At 38.5% G+C, this 16,512-nt stretch overlaps 1 protein-coding gene and 1 long non-coding RNA gene across 8 annotated transcripts in view; one reads left to right on the top strand and one right to left on the bottom strand.

Annotated features, from left to right (window-relative positions):
• KIAA1644 (KIAA1644 ortholog) overlaps positions 1 to 16,512 on the top strand; it is an 81,932-nt gene that overhangs the window by 45,153 nt on the left and 20,267 nt on the right. For 2 of the 7 annotated variants that reach the window (XR_002437349.1, XR_002437347.1), the window contains exons 3-5: positions 2,170 to 2,383; positions 9,855 to 10,184; positions 14,898 to 15,051. Coding sequence is in view for 3 of the 7 variants with exons in the window: in XM_021392798.1 (XP_021248473.1) it covers positions 2,170 to 2,383; positions 9,855 to 10,184; positions 14,898 to 14,913 (560 nt within the window). In the remaining 4 variants the exon portion in view is untranslated. Of the gene's footprint in view, positions 1 to 2,169; positions 2,384 to 9,854; positions 10,185 to 11,364; positions 11,444 to 14,897; positions 16,502 to 16,512 lie in introns of those variants that run through there. The other 5 variants (XM_021392798.1, XM_021392787.1, XR_002437350.1 and 2 more) reach the window with 4 other exon arrangements.
• Positions 15,661 to 16,512, bottom strand: part of LOC110396913 — a 44,055-nt gene continuing 43,203 nt past the window's right edge. The window contains exon 4 of the long non-coding RNA XR_002437362.1: positions 15,661 to 15,732. This is a non-coding gene — a long non-coding RNA (uncharacterized LOC110396913). The remainder of the gene's footprint in view (positions 15,733 to 16,512) is intronic.

Below are 16,512 nucleotides of genomic sequence, written 5' to 3'. Positions count from 1 at the left end.
AAACAAATACATGTATCTGTATTCCTTTGGAAATCACAGCATTCCTCAAGCACTTCAGTTCCCGAATGACATTGTCTGTGAAGGGATTTTCTCTGTTCTTAAAGTAATAATGACAGTGGTGTGTGTGTACATTACATGCATAATTGTTCCACTGTCCTACCAATCCATATCTGAGGTTACTTACTTCTCTGAATACTGTGCTTTACTAATACTAGAGCTTAGGTTAATCTTAACTAATTTTAGGAATGGAGCTGAGGTCTGTTTTAGGAGGATAGCTGCTGTAAGATCTTCAATCAATAGAATTAGAGACGTGTAAAGATGGGAACTTTTATAGAGGGTGAATCAGATTTTATACATTTAATTGTCCTTGGATGCCCTTGGAGATAGCTTTATCTGCTTTTTTTTCCAATAAATTTGTGTTTACAAAACCTGTTTGCACTCTAGCTGCACATGTCCTATTACCAAGGAGGGCTGTGTTTCAGGTAGCTGAAAAACTAAACTTGACATGAAAAGATGCAAATGAATCCCTGCACTCCTGTAGATTTCATGAGATCCTCATACAATTTTTTAAGGCCTTAGTTTAGCTATTAAAAAAAAATACATATTTCAGGCTGTAAAATGTTTAGAGTGATTTTCCTTCATTCAGAGGGGAGTACGTGACCTTGTTTTCTCCTCAGTTTAATGCTCTATTATTTGTTCTGTGCTCCCTCTATACACATAAATAAAGAAGTCATTTCCACTGCAATGATCATCAAAATGTGAGTAGGCCCACAGAAAAAGAGTGTGAGAAACTTGAAAATAATAGTCAGAAAACATGATTTCCAATCAACAGGGACAGTGTGCGGAGAGATGCTGTGTAGTTAAGCTAAATCCATGCAAGCCATTATATGTATCCTCAAGTACTCATAAACAGATATGAAAATCGTACACCAAGTTACAAGAGTTGATTCTGCCAGCCTAAAGTGAGAATCTTCAGTTTGTGTAACCTCACAAAGCACAGTTGCCCATAGCATTGCTGTGCTTCTGATCTCTAATCAGTAAAGAGTAAAAACATTTCACTGCCACTTGTGTATTCAGACTCTTGACTTCTACATTTTGTTCTCTTTAGAGTGGAAGCCCTTTGGGCACTCTATGGTACACCTAGCCTTAAATGCTATAAGGCCTTCCACAAAAATGAATCAGTTAGAATTGTGGCAGTATATGGAGCTTTTCTTGTACAGGACTTTTCAGATGTACAAAGAATTCACATGTAGGTGATTAACAGCCATGTTGGGAGGGCTCTCCGTGCTGCCCCTCTGCACACTTGGTTAGTTCAGGCAAACTGAGGTGATTGCACGGCTTCCAGTTCAGAGCTGCTGGTAACCAGTAGGCTGCCTGCAGTCTTACCACATAGCTGTAACCACAGTGTGTCAGTCACTGCAGTAGTCAGCAGCATTCAAAGGGTGTAGATGGCCTTCCTTTTATGTCTTTTTTTTTTCAGGAAAAGTGATGGTAAAATCATTGTGACAATCCTGGAACAAATGTTCTCAGAGGTATAATAAACACTTTACGTGAGAATTTAATAAAGAAGACCTGCAAGAATTTCCAAGAGTAGCTGTATTTCTATTAGTTCTGTCTCACTGCAAATTCAAAGTTGTTCAGATCTGTTAAACTGTTTTGTACTTCCTATGTCTGATAGAATAATCCTTATCGAAGAATTACCTTTACAGTGGAAGAGAGATTTCTGTCAATAACAGTGACTGCAGATCAAGCATCTTCAAACTTTTGTTGCAATTTTTACATCAGCTTTTTGTTTTTATGAATTCATCGCTGGAAAATCAAGCATGAACATTGTTGGGTCTTTGTGGACATCTCTATATTTAGTGTACGCATTATGAAAATGTTTTCCTAAATACTTTTGTGTTTCTTGGAGTGGATGGCAGTTCTTCTCTTCCATTGAAAGAAATGATAGTTATCAGAACCACAGCAACAGTAAAAGTCAAAAAAACAACAAAACGCTAAATGCTATATTTTTTAGTGTAAAATGTTATAGTGTTGAATGTTCTGAAATATTAGCATTTTTAGCAATCAAAGAACAGTTGCTTAAGCTTATCCAATGAAAAACAATAGTTCACAGCACACAGATAACATAAATGACTCACAAAGCCAATGTTGTTCTTTGTTTTACAGTGCTGTCCGCACATTTTCGGGTCTGCGAGCCATACACAGATTACAAAGGACGCTACCACTTTGGTTTTCACTGCCCCCGTCTTTCTGACAATAAATCTTACATCTTTTGCTGTCACCATAACAACACAGTATTTAAATACTGCTGCAATGAGACAGAGTTTCAGACTGTTATGCAGATGAACTTAACAGGGAACGCAGATGGATATATGCATAAGTAAGTACATGAGTTTTAAGTGCTCTTCACCAAACTGTTCCTGGTCTAGTAACATAGTCTGAGGTGTACTTAATGACAGGAGCAATTAAAATAATCACACGCACACAGAAACATTGCTGAAAGGTTTTTGCTATTACAGAACTCCTAAAAGAAACGGTATTTTAGCTTTGCTTTCATTGCTTTGGTGCCTAATTTAAACACTGTTTGGACAGTATGTAAGTAAAAGCTGCATATAAATACAAGAGATATAAAGATATATGTAAAAGTTACAAATGAATAGTGTCTCCCCAGCTTCGGTCTTATCTGAACTATATTTAAATGTTCATCTGTAAAAACAAACCTCAAAACCACGTCCATGGGGGAAGAGGGAAGGAGCTGACTTTTTCCATGTCAACCCTATACTGAATCTCTGATATTTTACATGTAAATCTCTTGCAATCTCTGACCTTGGGGAATAGAATGTATTTGCTTATATACCAACACGCTGTGTGGTCTCTTTGCCTGTTACCTGAGATACTTCCATGTTGTTCTGGGACCTATACTTAGGTTAAATATCAGTTGGTTTTGTTTTGTTGGTTTTGGTTTTTTCATAACAAACTAATCTGTAGGAAGCAGATGTTTGTTGCTGATTATTTATTTATGATGGCAAAATACTCACTTGTGATCTGTCTTGTATTTAGTATTTGATATTCTGGCCACACTAATCCACTCTGATTTCTCTTGGTGCAGAGGGCAACTTTTTCAGCTGATGTAAACTCCCACAGTCAAATTCTGATCTGTCTGCTTTCCCCTGACATTTCATTCTGATATCCAGGCCCTCCAGGGCAAGAAAGGGGCAGATTAAAGACAACTGGAATTCCAGTCTATTGATTTTTGGTTACTACAGGGATTTCAGTGTTTTGTTTTCTGGTGCAAACCTTGGTCATTTTGTTGTCATTCGTCCACATAAGACAAGGTGCAGAGCTGGAATACTGATGTTGGCTCCTTTAGCTTTTAACTGCAGCAAGCAGTGGCCAGCTTGGTGTTGTCTTCCTTAACACCTCTCCTACAGGTCTGCCTTCTGATGTTTGAATCTTGTATAGATGTAGAAATTCCATACTATAACTTAACAGGTGTTAGCGAGAATCACCTAGAATAAAGAAGCCTGTAGTGTATGTAGTGTAAAATAATTATGCTTGCAAAATATCCCCTGAGATGTGGAACATTTCTCTGCCACCTGCCTTCTTGTTTGCATGCCCATTCACATGTGTGCATGTACACCCATGTGCATGCACCCACAAAAATAAACATAGAGTTCTTCCTATTTCAGGGCTGTGATGTGTGAGCAGTTCAACAATGGGAAAGGTTATTTGGTATTCTATGGACTACGGGATCTTGCTTTAATTAAAATACTTAAAGCCTAGTGTAAGCATTATTTTAACCCAGCAATTGTTTATTTAAAAGCCACTTCATGCAGTTGTGATGGAGAAAAAGTCTATCTATCTCTGTAGTGTTTTCTGGTAAGAGTCATCGTTGAGAATCACCTGCAGAGTGCATAACTTACATGTCTTCAGTCCAGAATTTCTTGTGGACATTAGCTATGTGCTGATCTTTCTCAAAGGTGTGTGAGAACATGTTAAATACAATACAAAGCTTTTGGAGATGTAGTTTAGAGAAGTGCATGAGTGAAACCAGTATTCCCTTTTTGTAACTTTCTGAAATATTACTTCTGATAAACTCATCAGGGCCAGGAAAATGAAGAGAAGCTAACTCTATTCAAAATCCTCCAGTGTAAAGAGACAGAGTCAGATCTCATCCTGAGCTCACTGAGATTGGTAGAAGACTTTCTAATGATTTTAACGTGCTGTGGAGGAGCAGAAAGAAATGAAGCCTTGATGCCTGCACTAAGGTCATTGTAATAAACACCTTAACGTACTTGGACTTCATTTAACGTATGTAATTTAACGTTATTTGGATTCTAATACATCCAGGATTCACTATACTGTTACAAAGTCAGCTATTTATTCAGATCTAATTTCACACATCACTGAAAAAATGATTCTGGTGAAACTTATTGTACCGTGGCTAGAGAGAATGAATTATTTAGGATATGGGAATAGAAATGAACTGAAAAAAAAATTATCGTTTTAAGGGAAGAGCGATTCAATATTATTATTATTTGGTTTATTTTTCCCCTTTGCCACTCTTGTGATCATCAAAACACATCTCTTGTTTTATCAGGCAATTGAGGGGAAAAATTAATGAAGTCATATGTAATTCCTTTCCTGTGGCATAGCTGAAAAACCACATTTGTCTTCTATAGTCATACAGTGTAACCATAGTGGGTTTATTTACATTACTTGAATTTCTATAACTAAGTATTTCTGCATTTTGGTAAGTGCAGAATACTGGTCTATATCTTTGCAATCATGCAGACTAATCAGTTTATAATATTTTTAAATGTTAACAATTCATTTAGTATTAAATATAGGAATACCAGTGATGTCTAACAGACAAAAAAGATTCTGCCATCCAATGGTTTTTTTTCCATAACACTTGGTCTAATAAGTTATATGATTATTCTTAAAAATAGTATTAACCTGAATCTTGTATTTGTCCTCTCTCAGATTTTCTATTGTGCATGTTCTGATGGGAATCAGCAGTACTGCTGTGTTAGGAGTCCTTGATCTGACACTGGCACAGCGTTACGGCAGCCTGTAGTGCATCCGTGTTTTTTCTTATCTCTTATTCCACTTTTTCAGAGTTGAATGGCTTTAGCACAGCACACTACAACATTGCACCTAAAGCAATGTGAGGACAGAATAGCAGTATCTTTCTCCATGTGCAGCATGTCCCCTGCAGAGCTGGCATTTGTTAAATATCTCCCAGAAAATCTTTACAAGAAAGCAAAGCTAAATAAATACATTAAATTTTCATTTCCACCACCAACTGTTCCAAAAAGAGGTAATTTACCTGGGAAGACCTCTTAGATACTGTAGCAGTGGATTCTTCAGGAAAATAGAAGATGGGACAAATATCTTTAGGTATTTTACACTTTAGTGTGCACATAAAAAGTACAGAGGTTTCCTCAGTAATAGAAGTACCAAGGAATTTGCAAGGAGGTAAGCTTGTATTTGCTTGGGGCAATACTTAAAATGTGTTACTACTGCAAGTAACAGTCCTTTCTAACTAGAATAGGGAAAGAAGCGTTTCCACGGCCATCTGCCCCCATTTATACTGCAGCTGTAGAGTTCTGCTCACAATTGTTTTGATTTGTTGACTTTTTTTAAGCCCAAATTCCTTAATGAATTATTTTCTGTTTGTGTGCAGCATATAAAAAAACAACAAACTCTTCTAAAAACAGCTTAGTCCAAAACCTGCTTGCCATCTCTATCAAAAAATTACTAAATTAGACAGAAGGAATTATATGGGTAAAAATAATAACATAATCTGTCTATTTTCACTTCTTTGTAGGGATGTCAGAGAAATCTGTGTATGATTTTGTACATGGAATAGGATGAGACGGGTAAAAAAAGTATTTATTTTCCTCAGAGAGCCCAATTCAAGGCTTCTTGAAGCCAGAGCAAATCTTTACATAAGTAGGCTCTGCATCAATTCTACAGCATATATACATTCTATTTCTGTGAAAGCCGAAGTGCCTTGAAATAAAGAACTCCTAAGCTTTTGTGGTAGATCCATGAATTATTCTGTTTCACATACAAGCTACGAGGGAATGATCATGTAACTTTACTCCAGATTCAGTTTTTCTGTTTGTGGGTCTGCAACAGCAGAGAACTGGGCAGCATGGCCTTGGAAGACACTTCCAGCATTACAATGCTAAGCCTTGTGTTGAAGCTAAAAGAGAAGCTCCAAAATGACCTGCTGGGAGGGTGGGAGAATTCGGAGGTAAAGGCAGGCTTTTCGTCTGGGGAAAGGGAGAAGGAGACACAACCACACTGAAGCAACTTATTAGACTTGACTGTCCTGGTGAAGGAACAAACTCCAATAATTGGAATCTTGACAGATTTGGAATCCATTCAGACTTATTTTTAATTAAAATGAAACTTCTGCACAAAAGTACAGAAAAATCAGATTGCAAGGTGAAACTTTTAAAATTAAATCATTCAGCTTAATGAAATGAGAGTGAGTCCTAGGTGCTTTGATTCCCAGTTCTGGCCCTACTGTTACTCAGTGGTACAAAAGCAAGGTTGTTTATTATCTAATTAAGGCATCTCCTCAATTTGTAGGGAAGTTTTAATTTTTATGGTAGTTAGTGATCATCAGCAAAATTAGTATTTTCTACCAACGTAATAGTTTGAGAAACAAAATGTATCAAAATATGGCATTTCCCTCTGTGTATGTAACGCACTACTCTATTAGTTTTGCTTATGATTTTTCACAAGGCCCCTTTGATAGTGATGTTGTCCCACTGTCTGTTAAGTTAAATAAGGCACTCTTTCATCTCTGTACTTGTGATGAACAGATGTTACTTAGAAGGAACAGATGGAGAATTCATATATGGTATGATTAATAAATTGTTGCTTTAAATTGGAACACTCAAAATAACTCTAATTTTCACTAACCAAAATTCAGATGGGTAAAACTAAATGCCTGAAATAGTAATGAATTCTTCTGAGGTAACCATAAGAAATGTTCCTCCCTCTCAAACTGCTGCCCAAACAAAAATAACATGTTTTCTAATATTTCCACTCTTACTGTAGATCAAACACAGCTCACATATTTGTAACATGGACCCTGTTGGCAGTAATGATGTAGAAGGACAGGATTTGTCACAGTGGATTTCGTTCTGACTTTTGAGTTAAGGGCTTTCAGAAGCACTATGCTTTGTCTACTTCCAATCCTTCTAGGAATTTACTGAAATGTTTGAAATCCTAGGCTAGCATAATCCTTCAGTAACACAGAAAGGGCCTATTAACTGCCCCAGCTTTCCTCTCCTTACTCACAGTTGTTTGCTATGGAGCCTCATTTAATCTAAGTGTGTTTATCAGTTTAGCAGAAAGATCATTTGCTGGAGAGGAGAATCAGTCTCATTATGCACTCACAGGCAGCAACAGAAATTAAAATTCTGATTTCTCATATGATTTCTTGTTTCAAATACTGATTGTTTTAAAGTATAAAATGAAAGAGCCATACAGAAGTGAATGTTCAAAACAGGAGCTTGAAATGTTTTAGATTTGAAAGAGTTTGGGACATATTTTTAAGTTGTCAAAATATCCTTCTGGCTCATGTCTAGAGTATGTGTTCTCAGCCCTTTTTTTTTCACGAAGCACTTCAGGTTTGATCAGTGTTCTGCTGAAATACAATTCCTTCAAAGTTTCTCCGAGTGTCTGTGAAAGAGCATGGTTGAGATTGTATTTGATTCTCTTCGTGTAAGTTCAGGTCCACACGGATGGGGATACTTACTGATTACTATTACTTTAAGATTATTTTTCCCCATGACTGTCATCCTAATGACATTTTTTATTAGTATCTCTTCTGCTTGCTCATTTTCATGGTCTCTACACCTATTTCCACATAAGCTCTTAGGTCTAGATCAGTGCTCTTTCCTGTGCACCTAACAAATTCATTCTTAATTGTTTCTTAGTTTCTCTTTTCTCACCTCATCTTCCTCACTCACAGAGTTTCCAATCCAGACTGCACTTACACCTGATAGTCATTGTTTACCTTTAGTACTGCATTGTCTGCAGAGCTTTAGCACTATTTCTTCTGATCTCCCACTTCTCGACCTATTTTCTTTCTTTTTTTCATCTTCCTTTTAAAACTTTACTCATCTGTCCTAGCTGAAAAGCTCTGTGTACCATGCCAGCAGCTGATAATTTTTACTGCCTTTACCCAGATAAACCCTATAGCTACACCAACATGTACATATAGATTTAGTACATGGTTTCCTTCCTATTGAATGCATAATACAATAAGATCTTGTCAGTATTTTTCCTTCTTTAATTTACTACTAGCAAACTAATGGATCTTTAGCAGTTGCACTTGAGAGACTATACCTGTAATATTATCTGCTGCATCCAACAGTAATTAATTGTAGAACCGAAGGCAAGTCCAAGCACATCAAGCAACTTTTAAGACAGGAAGTTTGTAATACATGTCAGCAGCAAACATTTTTAATAGTAGATGCCTCCTCAGGGTCAATGATTGCAGCATATTTTCATATGGTTAATCCTCACTCATATGCCTTGTTGCATCCAGAGGGGTTACTCTCTGGGAGAGGGAATTTATAGAATAAAACACAGGATCTGTCTGTAAGGGTATGTAGAAAGAGAACATCTGGTCTTTTAAGGGTATCTGGTCAAGGACCTCTTTCAATGAAACAAGAGATGGTAAGACAAGGAAGTAGTGATGGGCACCAAGTCTGGTCAGTCACTAACTTATGAGAGCAGGTAAGAGTGTAAGAATGTTTATTCCAATAGTGTTATCTGATGGAGGACTTTTAAGGTGGGAGGCATCACAAGAAGCAAACCTCCCAGTCACACGCATTGGCATGCTAATGAACTATGGGCACTGCTTCAAGGAAGTATGAACCTTGCAGCTGGTACGACTGTGATCCAAGAGGGTCTGAACATGGAGTGTGCCACAGAGCTTTGCAAACACAAGGGGGTGTGCATGGGAAAGGGCAGTATGTTTTCACCAGCTAACTTCAAGCTGGACCAGCCAGCAAGTAGGAATCCCATGAAGCAGGTATGGGGCCCAGGATACAGAGAGGGGTGCCAGGCAGACAGAAGGGGTATGCCAGTATCTGTGAGGTCTGGGGGAGTGCTAGATGGACAGAGGGTCCATGCCAGGTGCGTGAAGGATTGCAAATGTGTGTGTGTGCGTGAGCCTAGAGAGAGCTAGATGTATGCCTATATTAGTGACCTTACGTCTCTACCAGGCAGACAGAGAGGAGGAAGGGGTCTGGGCTGCCTGTGTCTGTTCTACGTGAGTGCTGTGTGTAAGTGCTGTTGAAGGCAACCCTTGGATGGAGCAGCCTGTCTGTGTCTATGACTCTGGAATGTATGCTCAGTTTTGCTACTGGCTGATCCTGTGAAGGGGGAAGTGGCAGCTATATCCCATATCTGCCTGGGCAGAGACCCTAGGGAACTGGGCTGCACTCAGTGGCGGAGAAGGAATGGTCATATGCGGAAGGAGGTGGCCATTCACGCTCATTGCTCTTCTTTACCTCACCTAACATCATCAGCTGTTCACATGTGGCCTCATTTAAAGCACTGGAGTTAATCACAGACCACATTGGTATATGTACACAGATGAGAGAGAAATAAAAATGTTTGCAGGACAAGAGGGTCTTCATTTTTAAAAGCCTCCCATGTCACACATACAACAGTACCTATAATTCTTAATTATGTACTTTAAAAGAAAAAAATTGTTGTCTATGTATTATATAGTTAAAGAAACAAATAAATTTTAATACAATGATAATTACTGGCATATTACCTGACTCATTTTCCCTTCTTTTCTTTCACAGCAACTACAGTGCACTGTTAGGGGTGTGGATCTATGGCTTTTTTGTGGTGATCTTGCTGGTACTGGACCTTTTATATTACTCTTCAATGAACTATGATATTTGCAAATTTTACCTAGCACGGTGGGGAATCCAGGGAAAGTGGATGACACAAGGACAGAGCCGATGGATTAATCCTGCTCAGGATCCAAGCCAAGTACAGACTCAGCCTCAGCCAGAGACACAGCCTCAAACTCAGCCTCAGCCACAGCCTCAGATGTCACAGACAGTACATACTCTAAAAGGAGATGCTTTAAGCCCACCCCTGATGTCTTTTCAGAGTACATCTGCCTGGTAAGTAAATTAAGCCATACTGTGATGTATTTTTTGACTCTGTTACTTTGTAGTGTGAACAGTCATTTGCGTTTGGACGCATCTCCAACTGCAGGCTGTGTGGCACTATTTGAGTACATAAGACGTAATTCTTTGTATTACGAATTGTCTTATGTAATTACTGCTTAGGAGTAATTTGTTATTCTGGAATATCTTACATCATCTTGTAATATTGTTCCCTTAGAGAAATAGATGCTGCCATTTTTCAACGGTAAATAGTTTTACTACTCCCATACAACATCCTTGTCTCTTAAATTGGAGAGAGATGGATTTGAAGGGTGGACTATTTGGTGAATAAATAATTGGCTGGATACCAACATCCAGAGAGTTACAGTTAACTGCTCTGTGTCCAAGTGGAGATCAGTAATGAGGAGTGTTCCTCAGAGGTCTGCACTGGGACCAGTATTGTCTACTAACTTCATTAATGACATAGACAGTGGGACTGAGTGCAGTCTCAGCAGATTTGCTGATGACACTAAGATGAGGGTGCAGTTGATATGACAGAAGGAAAATATGCCATCCAAAGTGACTTGGACAAGCTTAAGAAGTGGGCCTACGTGAAACAAATGGAGTTTAACGAGTCCAAGTACAAGGAGCTACACTTGGGTAGGGGCAGTCCCAGACATCAGTAGAGACTGGTTGACAAATGGATTTAGCCCTGCAGAGAAGCACTTGGGGTTCTTGTGGACGAAAAGCTGGACATGAGCCCAAGGTGTACACTTGCAGCCTGGAAAGGCAACTGTAAACTTGGCTAAATCAAAACAATGGTGGCCAGCGGGGCAAAAAAGGTGATTGTCCCCCTCTGTTCTGCCTTTGTGAGGCCCCATATGAAGTACTGCATCCAGGCCTGGGGCACCCAGCACAAGACATGGAGCTGTTGGAGTGGGTCCAGAGGAGGTCATGAAGATTCTCAGAGGGATGGAGCACCTCTTTTATGAAGAAAGGCTGAAGGAACTTGGTGTGTTCAGCTCAGAGAAGAGAAGGCTCAGGGGGAACTTCATTGAGGCCCTCCAGTACCTTAAGGATACCTATAGGAAAGATGCATTCATTTTCAGAGAAATATAGTGACAGGACAAGTATTCACTTTAAGCTAAAGAGAGTAGATGTAGTTTAGATATTATGAATTTTTTTTTTTACTCAGAGAGAGATGAGGCACTGGAACAGTGCAACAGAAGTTGCCCACTGAAGCTGTGGAAGCCCCATCCCTGGAGGCACTCTGGGTAAGGCTGGGTGAGGCTCTGGGCAACCTGATCTAGTGGGAAGTGTTCTTGCCTACAGCAGTAGGGTTGGAACCAGATTGTCTTTAAGGTTCCTATCAACCTAAACTATTTGAAGATTCCACTCTGTGGTATAAATAAATTATAAATTGTTGTTTCTACATCAACCATTATAAAGTTAATTTTCATCTAGTATCACAGACTATTTGCCATATGTATCTAGGTGTCTGTTGGTCTGGTTTTAAAAGACTGTATAAATAGCAACACTTGCTTCAATATGAGATGTCACAATTCCATTTGGGGTATGAGACACAGAAACAACATGAAAACCAGGTTAGTTTTTTATATGCATAGCTAAAAAAGCATAGCTTAATCTTATTTGACAGGATGACACAAGTAGGCTACTGTAAAGTTAAACGCAACCAAAACAAAACAAAACAAGCAAAAAAAACCCCACAACAAGACCAAATGGGAGACAGATTCAGAAGCAGTGAGAACATAAAATACAAACACAAGAAACTAAAGACATAACCATAGGACAAATTGTTGCAAAATGATTTTTGATTGTTTATACCAAACAAAAAAGAATCAAAGGAAGACACCTGAATAATATGATATTCTGAAAAAGATGTCGTGTAGGGCAGGTGATTTTTTTTCTTGTCAAGATGAGTTTTCTAAACAGCATACAGACTCAGAAGATGGTGCACCAGTGTGTTTTAGAAGTGTTCCAGAGAGTGGGATATTGGCAAAATAAAATGATCCATGAATGAGCAGGGTGTAAAAACCAGTGGTAATTCTGATGTCATAAAGCATGTAAAGTTGCAGTGTTGGTCTTGATCTGAAAGATTTGGGGAGTACAATGTTGAAAACAGGATGATGTTAGAAACAGTCCTTTTATATCATAACTTGTTCTTTAATTTTAAATGTAAATCTAGAGTGAAAAATCATTGAAGACTTTTTGTAATTGAAAGAAAACTTAGCACTGAAAAGGATCAGTGAAAGAGGAGCTCATTTGTCATAGCAGTCAGTACCAGGTGCATACGGTGCAGCTTAGGCTTAGCAAGTCTTGTCCAAATGGGAGAATCCTATTAATACCACTTAAGATTGTACTTAGATATAAGCATTCTTCTTTTCTGTTCTTCCACTCCTTTTTTTTCTTCTTTTTTCTTCTCCTTTCAATCCCTGCAGCTTTTTTTCATGTGGAATTCCCAGTCTTCAGTCAAAAAAGCCATACAGGTTAAAATCAACTGTTCAATCATACACTGATTGTATTTTTAGTTTAATACATGTGTGTATGTGTGTGTGCATACAAAAGTGTAATGACTATGTGAATGAACGTACTTAAGTTTAAAATATTAGGCTCAGTTATACCAATTGGTAGTTCCGCCATATGAAAGACAACTGTCCAGTAATTTTTGAAGAACTCCTGATCACTCTCCTTTCTTTACTGACTTTTGTTTTTTTTTTTTTTTTTTTTTTTTTTTTTTTTTTTTTTTTTTTTTTTTTTTTTTGAAGCATTAAGCGGAGAATGTATGTTAGGATCAGGTGAGCATATCACATGTTCTTTTTCCTGTGTTTGCAGGAGATGAGCATGGATAAATCACTCTAGTAACCCCGGCCCCTTCCCCACTGCACCGTCTGTCTATGCTCCCATTAATTCCCATAAAATTATTTTCTTCTAGTTCCTTTCATTGCTCAATGAAAGAAATAAGTAGCTGTTTCCTTAGCAAATCCGTATTTAACCCTTGTATTTCAGGATGTGAGACATAGCAGAAGATAACATATTTTCAAGCTTATAACCTGCAACTTTTGAAAACTCACAGCCCTTTAAATTCATAGATGTCTCAGTCTATGCTTGACATATGAAAATACAGAGGAAAAAGCAGTAGGCAGTGATGATCACAGGCAAGGTGATTAGTGTGTGGAAGAGGTTTTTAAGTAGGGAGCTCTAACAGAAAAATACAGTCTTGTGTACTACAGCACATGCTAAGACAGTGGGGAATAAGAGTAGGTTGCCTGGCTATTTATTTCTTCATTAGATAATCTGCAGGTTATATACATGAAAATATGGAAATTTTGCAATATATGTATAAATTAGGTTTAGTTTCAAAGTCTGTTTCTGCTGCAGTCTGTGTTTGATAAATGGTCTCAGTCCTGTCTTCACAAAATTTAATCATTCTGTCAGAGGAGTGTAACGGAGTTACCAGATTTATCATTTCTATCACTGCTTTTAAGATTGCTCAGCTATTAGTCTCTTTAGTTTTGTATTTTATACTTGAATTTCCATTATTCCTGATGATGACACCAACCGCTTGATCTGCTCTGACAACAGCAAGATTCCACTTTATAAAATCAACTTAAAGCATCAAACTTATCCCTGCTTTTTCCCCTACAAAGAAAATAAACGTTTTTTAACACTGCACAAATACACTTACGTAAATATAGTTGGTGTCATACCATAAGAACAGCTCCAGTTTAAAAATGAGCTTGCTTTCTGCTCAAAAATAATAAAATATTATATGAAAATGCAAAGCAGATTTTTTTAGTCCAGTGAGATACACGTATATCCCAGGATACAAAACTTACACGCTGTTAAAAATGTTTCCCAAAAAAGTTCACAGGGTTTCAAAGTTGTCAAAGTTTTAGTTTCCTGTACTACATTTTTCATAATGCAGTTAAAAAAACACGTTCATTCTAGAAGATGGTACTCTATGATAACAAGAATGCGATTCTTGTATATCTTGCATATCATTGTGCCCGGAGAGGTGGTCCCTGTCCCTGAAGACATTCAAGGTCAGGCTGGATGGGGCTCTGAGCAGTCTGATCTAGCTGCAGATGTCCCTGTTCAAGATGACTTGGACAAGATGAACTTTAATGGTCCTTTCCAACTCAAATGATTCTATCATTCTATGAAGAATCAAAGCAACACTGCAGACTTTGTCTCCTTACTGTGGAGGACGGACAGCATAAGCAAGAATCCCAAGAACAGTGGATTAACATACTGTTTGTAAAGCAATGTAGGGTCTCCCTGGATTAAAAAAATCACGTAAATGCTCACTATTTTATCATTTCATTTAATGTTTAGTTCAAATACTATGAATTGTCTATGAAACCAATAACTGAGACAGAGATGTCAGAGAGAAAAGATCATGCGAGCCAATAGCATAAGGTGGGTGGCACCATCCCCAAGGTGTTTAAACATCTTGTTGTAGCAGACCACTTCATTGTTTACTTGGGACAAGAAGGGCCATGTATAGTCATAATATTATTATAGTTAAAGAAGTCTGGAATCCATTATACACGCTGCTAGCTAATGTGTAGAGGGCTTGCAGTGTTGTGTAAGGACAGGAAGAGAAATCATTAATCTCAGAAACATCGAGCCTAATTTAGAATAACGTTGCTTCATCACATAGCGTACAGATTTTTGTAGCTCAACTAATGTTGATTTCTTCTTTAGTATGGAAACCATCTGAGGGCTGTCCTAAGGCCTGTGTGGTCTGAGTCCAGGTCCTGGTGGATGTACCTCCTGCAGCCCAAACACCGTCACAGACTCAAAAAAGCAGCCTGCAAGTGGCTGGCCGTTGTGGTGGTTCCTTCAGGTCCTTGCTGAGGTGCGTGAGCTGGGCCCTTCCACGCTTACTGGTCCATGTGAGAATCTGCAGGTGGAGCAGCCCGAGCAGGCTTTTAACAGCTGGACATCAAACAGCAACAAGCAGCAAGGAAATCCTTACTGCTGCCCAGCTAAATGCAAGCCAGGGAGCAATACAAGAAAATATTCTTAGCTGAAGAGTCAAAATCCAGACCAGTGATAAAAAAATGGTCTTGCTACCACAGGAATACTATTGGTCGATTATGAATAAAAAAGGTCAGGGTGATCACACAAAGGCGCTGTGCACAAGGGCAACCTAGCAGTGTTTTCCAGATTTCCTGAGGCTGTGTTGTAGCTGTGGAACAGCTGAATGTGATCTGCCTTGTTCTGGTAATGTGAAACTCCTCTCCACATCCATCAAGAATGCATAGTGCAGGGATGCTGTCATGAAGGCTGACTGCTGCCTCTGTCTTCAGGGCTATGTCTACTCTGTATGTGACCATCTACGTTATGCCACATGAGTCACAGTTTCAGAAATGTGCTGCTTGCCCTGGATCAGGAAAGCTATCAGTCCAGCAGGGTGAGCTTGTTCTTATTTCCTTTATGCAGTTGGAATGAGTTAGACAAAAGCAAGTCTGTTTTAACTTTCCCATATGAAATGTTGCAGCCTGCTTTTGCTGTGAGTTCCTCTGAGATGCACTGTCTTTAAGACAAAAAGTAGAATATTTTTTAGCGCACCAGTACTTCACACCTCTTCCAGTGACTACCAAACCTCTTACAAAGAGAGAAGAAAACAAAAACATACCAGTTGAGCACAAAAGCTAGCAGATAACTAAGCACATCCACAGGAGCTGTGGAAAAAAAGCCACGGCCTCATTGCTGGTGGCTAAAAAGACTATGTGAAATAATTCCTTTGATACTACCTTTTGAAACACAATACACATTACCTCTGGATCTAAATATCCGCATTTGGTAGGTCCTCCGATTCAGTAATTTCTAAGAGCTGCACAGGCAGCCCTGCTGCTGTCACCTCACTAGGGACACTTGCTCTGAAGAGAGGCAGCTGTGCAATGTGACCATGGCCACAGTTCAGCAAAAGTACTCAGTGTTGGGGCGGTGGGAGGATTCTGAGCAGAGGCTGCTGCCATATATGTTAATTACAGCAACAAACTGAACTAAATCTGCCAGATTCAAGGCAGAATTTATTTACAACCCCTAGCTAGATTGTTGTATTATGTTCAAGATTAAGTATGGAAAACTAGAGCACCAATAGTTTTTTATTTTTGTTTTTGTTTTTTAAAGAAAAAAAGAAAGAAAGAAAGTGAAATAATCTGTTTGAGCTTTTAGGAGAAAGCTACATAGGAGTTAAAGTCCTGGAATATCTGTCTAGTAACAAATGTTAAATGTATCTGGTAACATCTACCATTCTTTTAATAATTTATTCATTTAGAATAAAGATATTGTTAAACAGATTTTGTCTAAA

This window comes from Numida meleagris, chromosome 1 (assembly GCF_002078875.1).
Source record: "Numida meleagris isolate 19003 breed g44 Domestic line chromosome 1, NumMel1.0, whole genome shotgun sequence".
Lineage (NCBI taxonomy): Eukaryota > Metazoa > Chordata > Aves > Galliformes > Numididae > Numida > Numida meleagris.
This window is presented reverse-complemented; position numbering and strand designations above follow the sequence as displayed.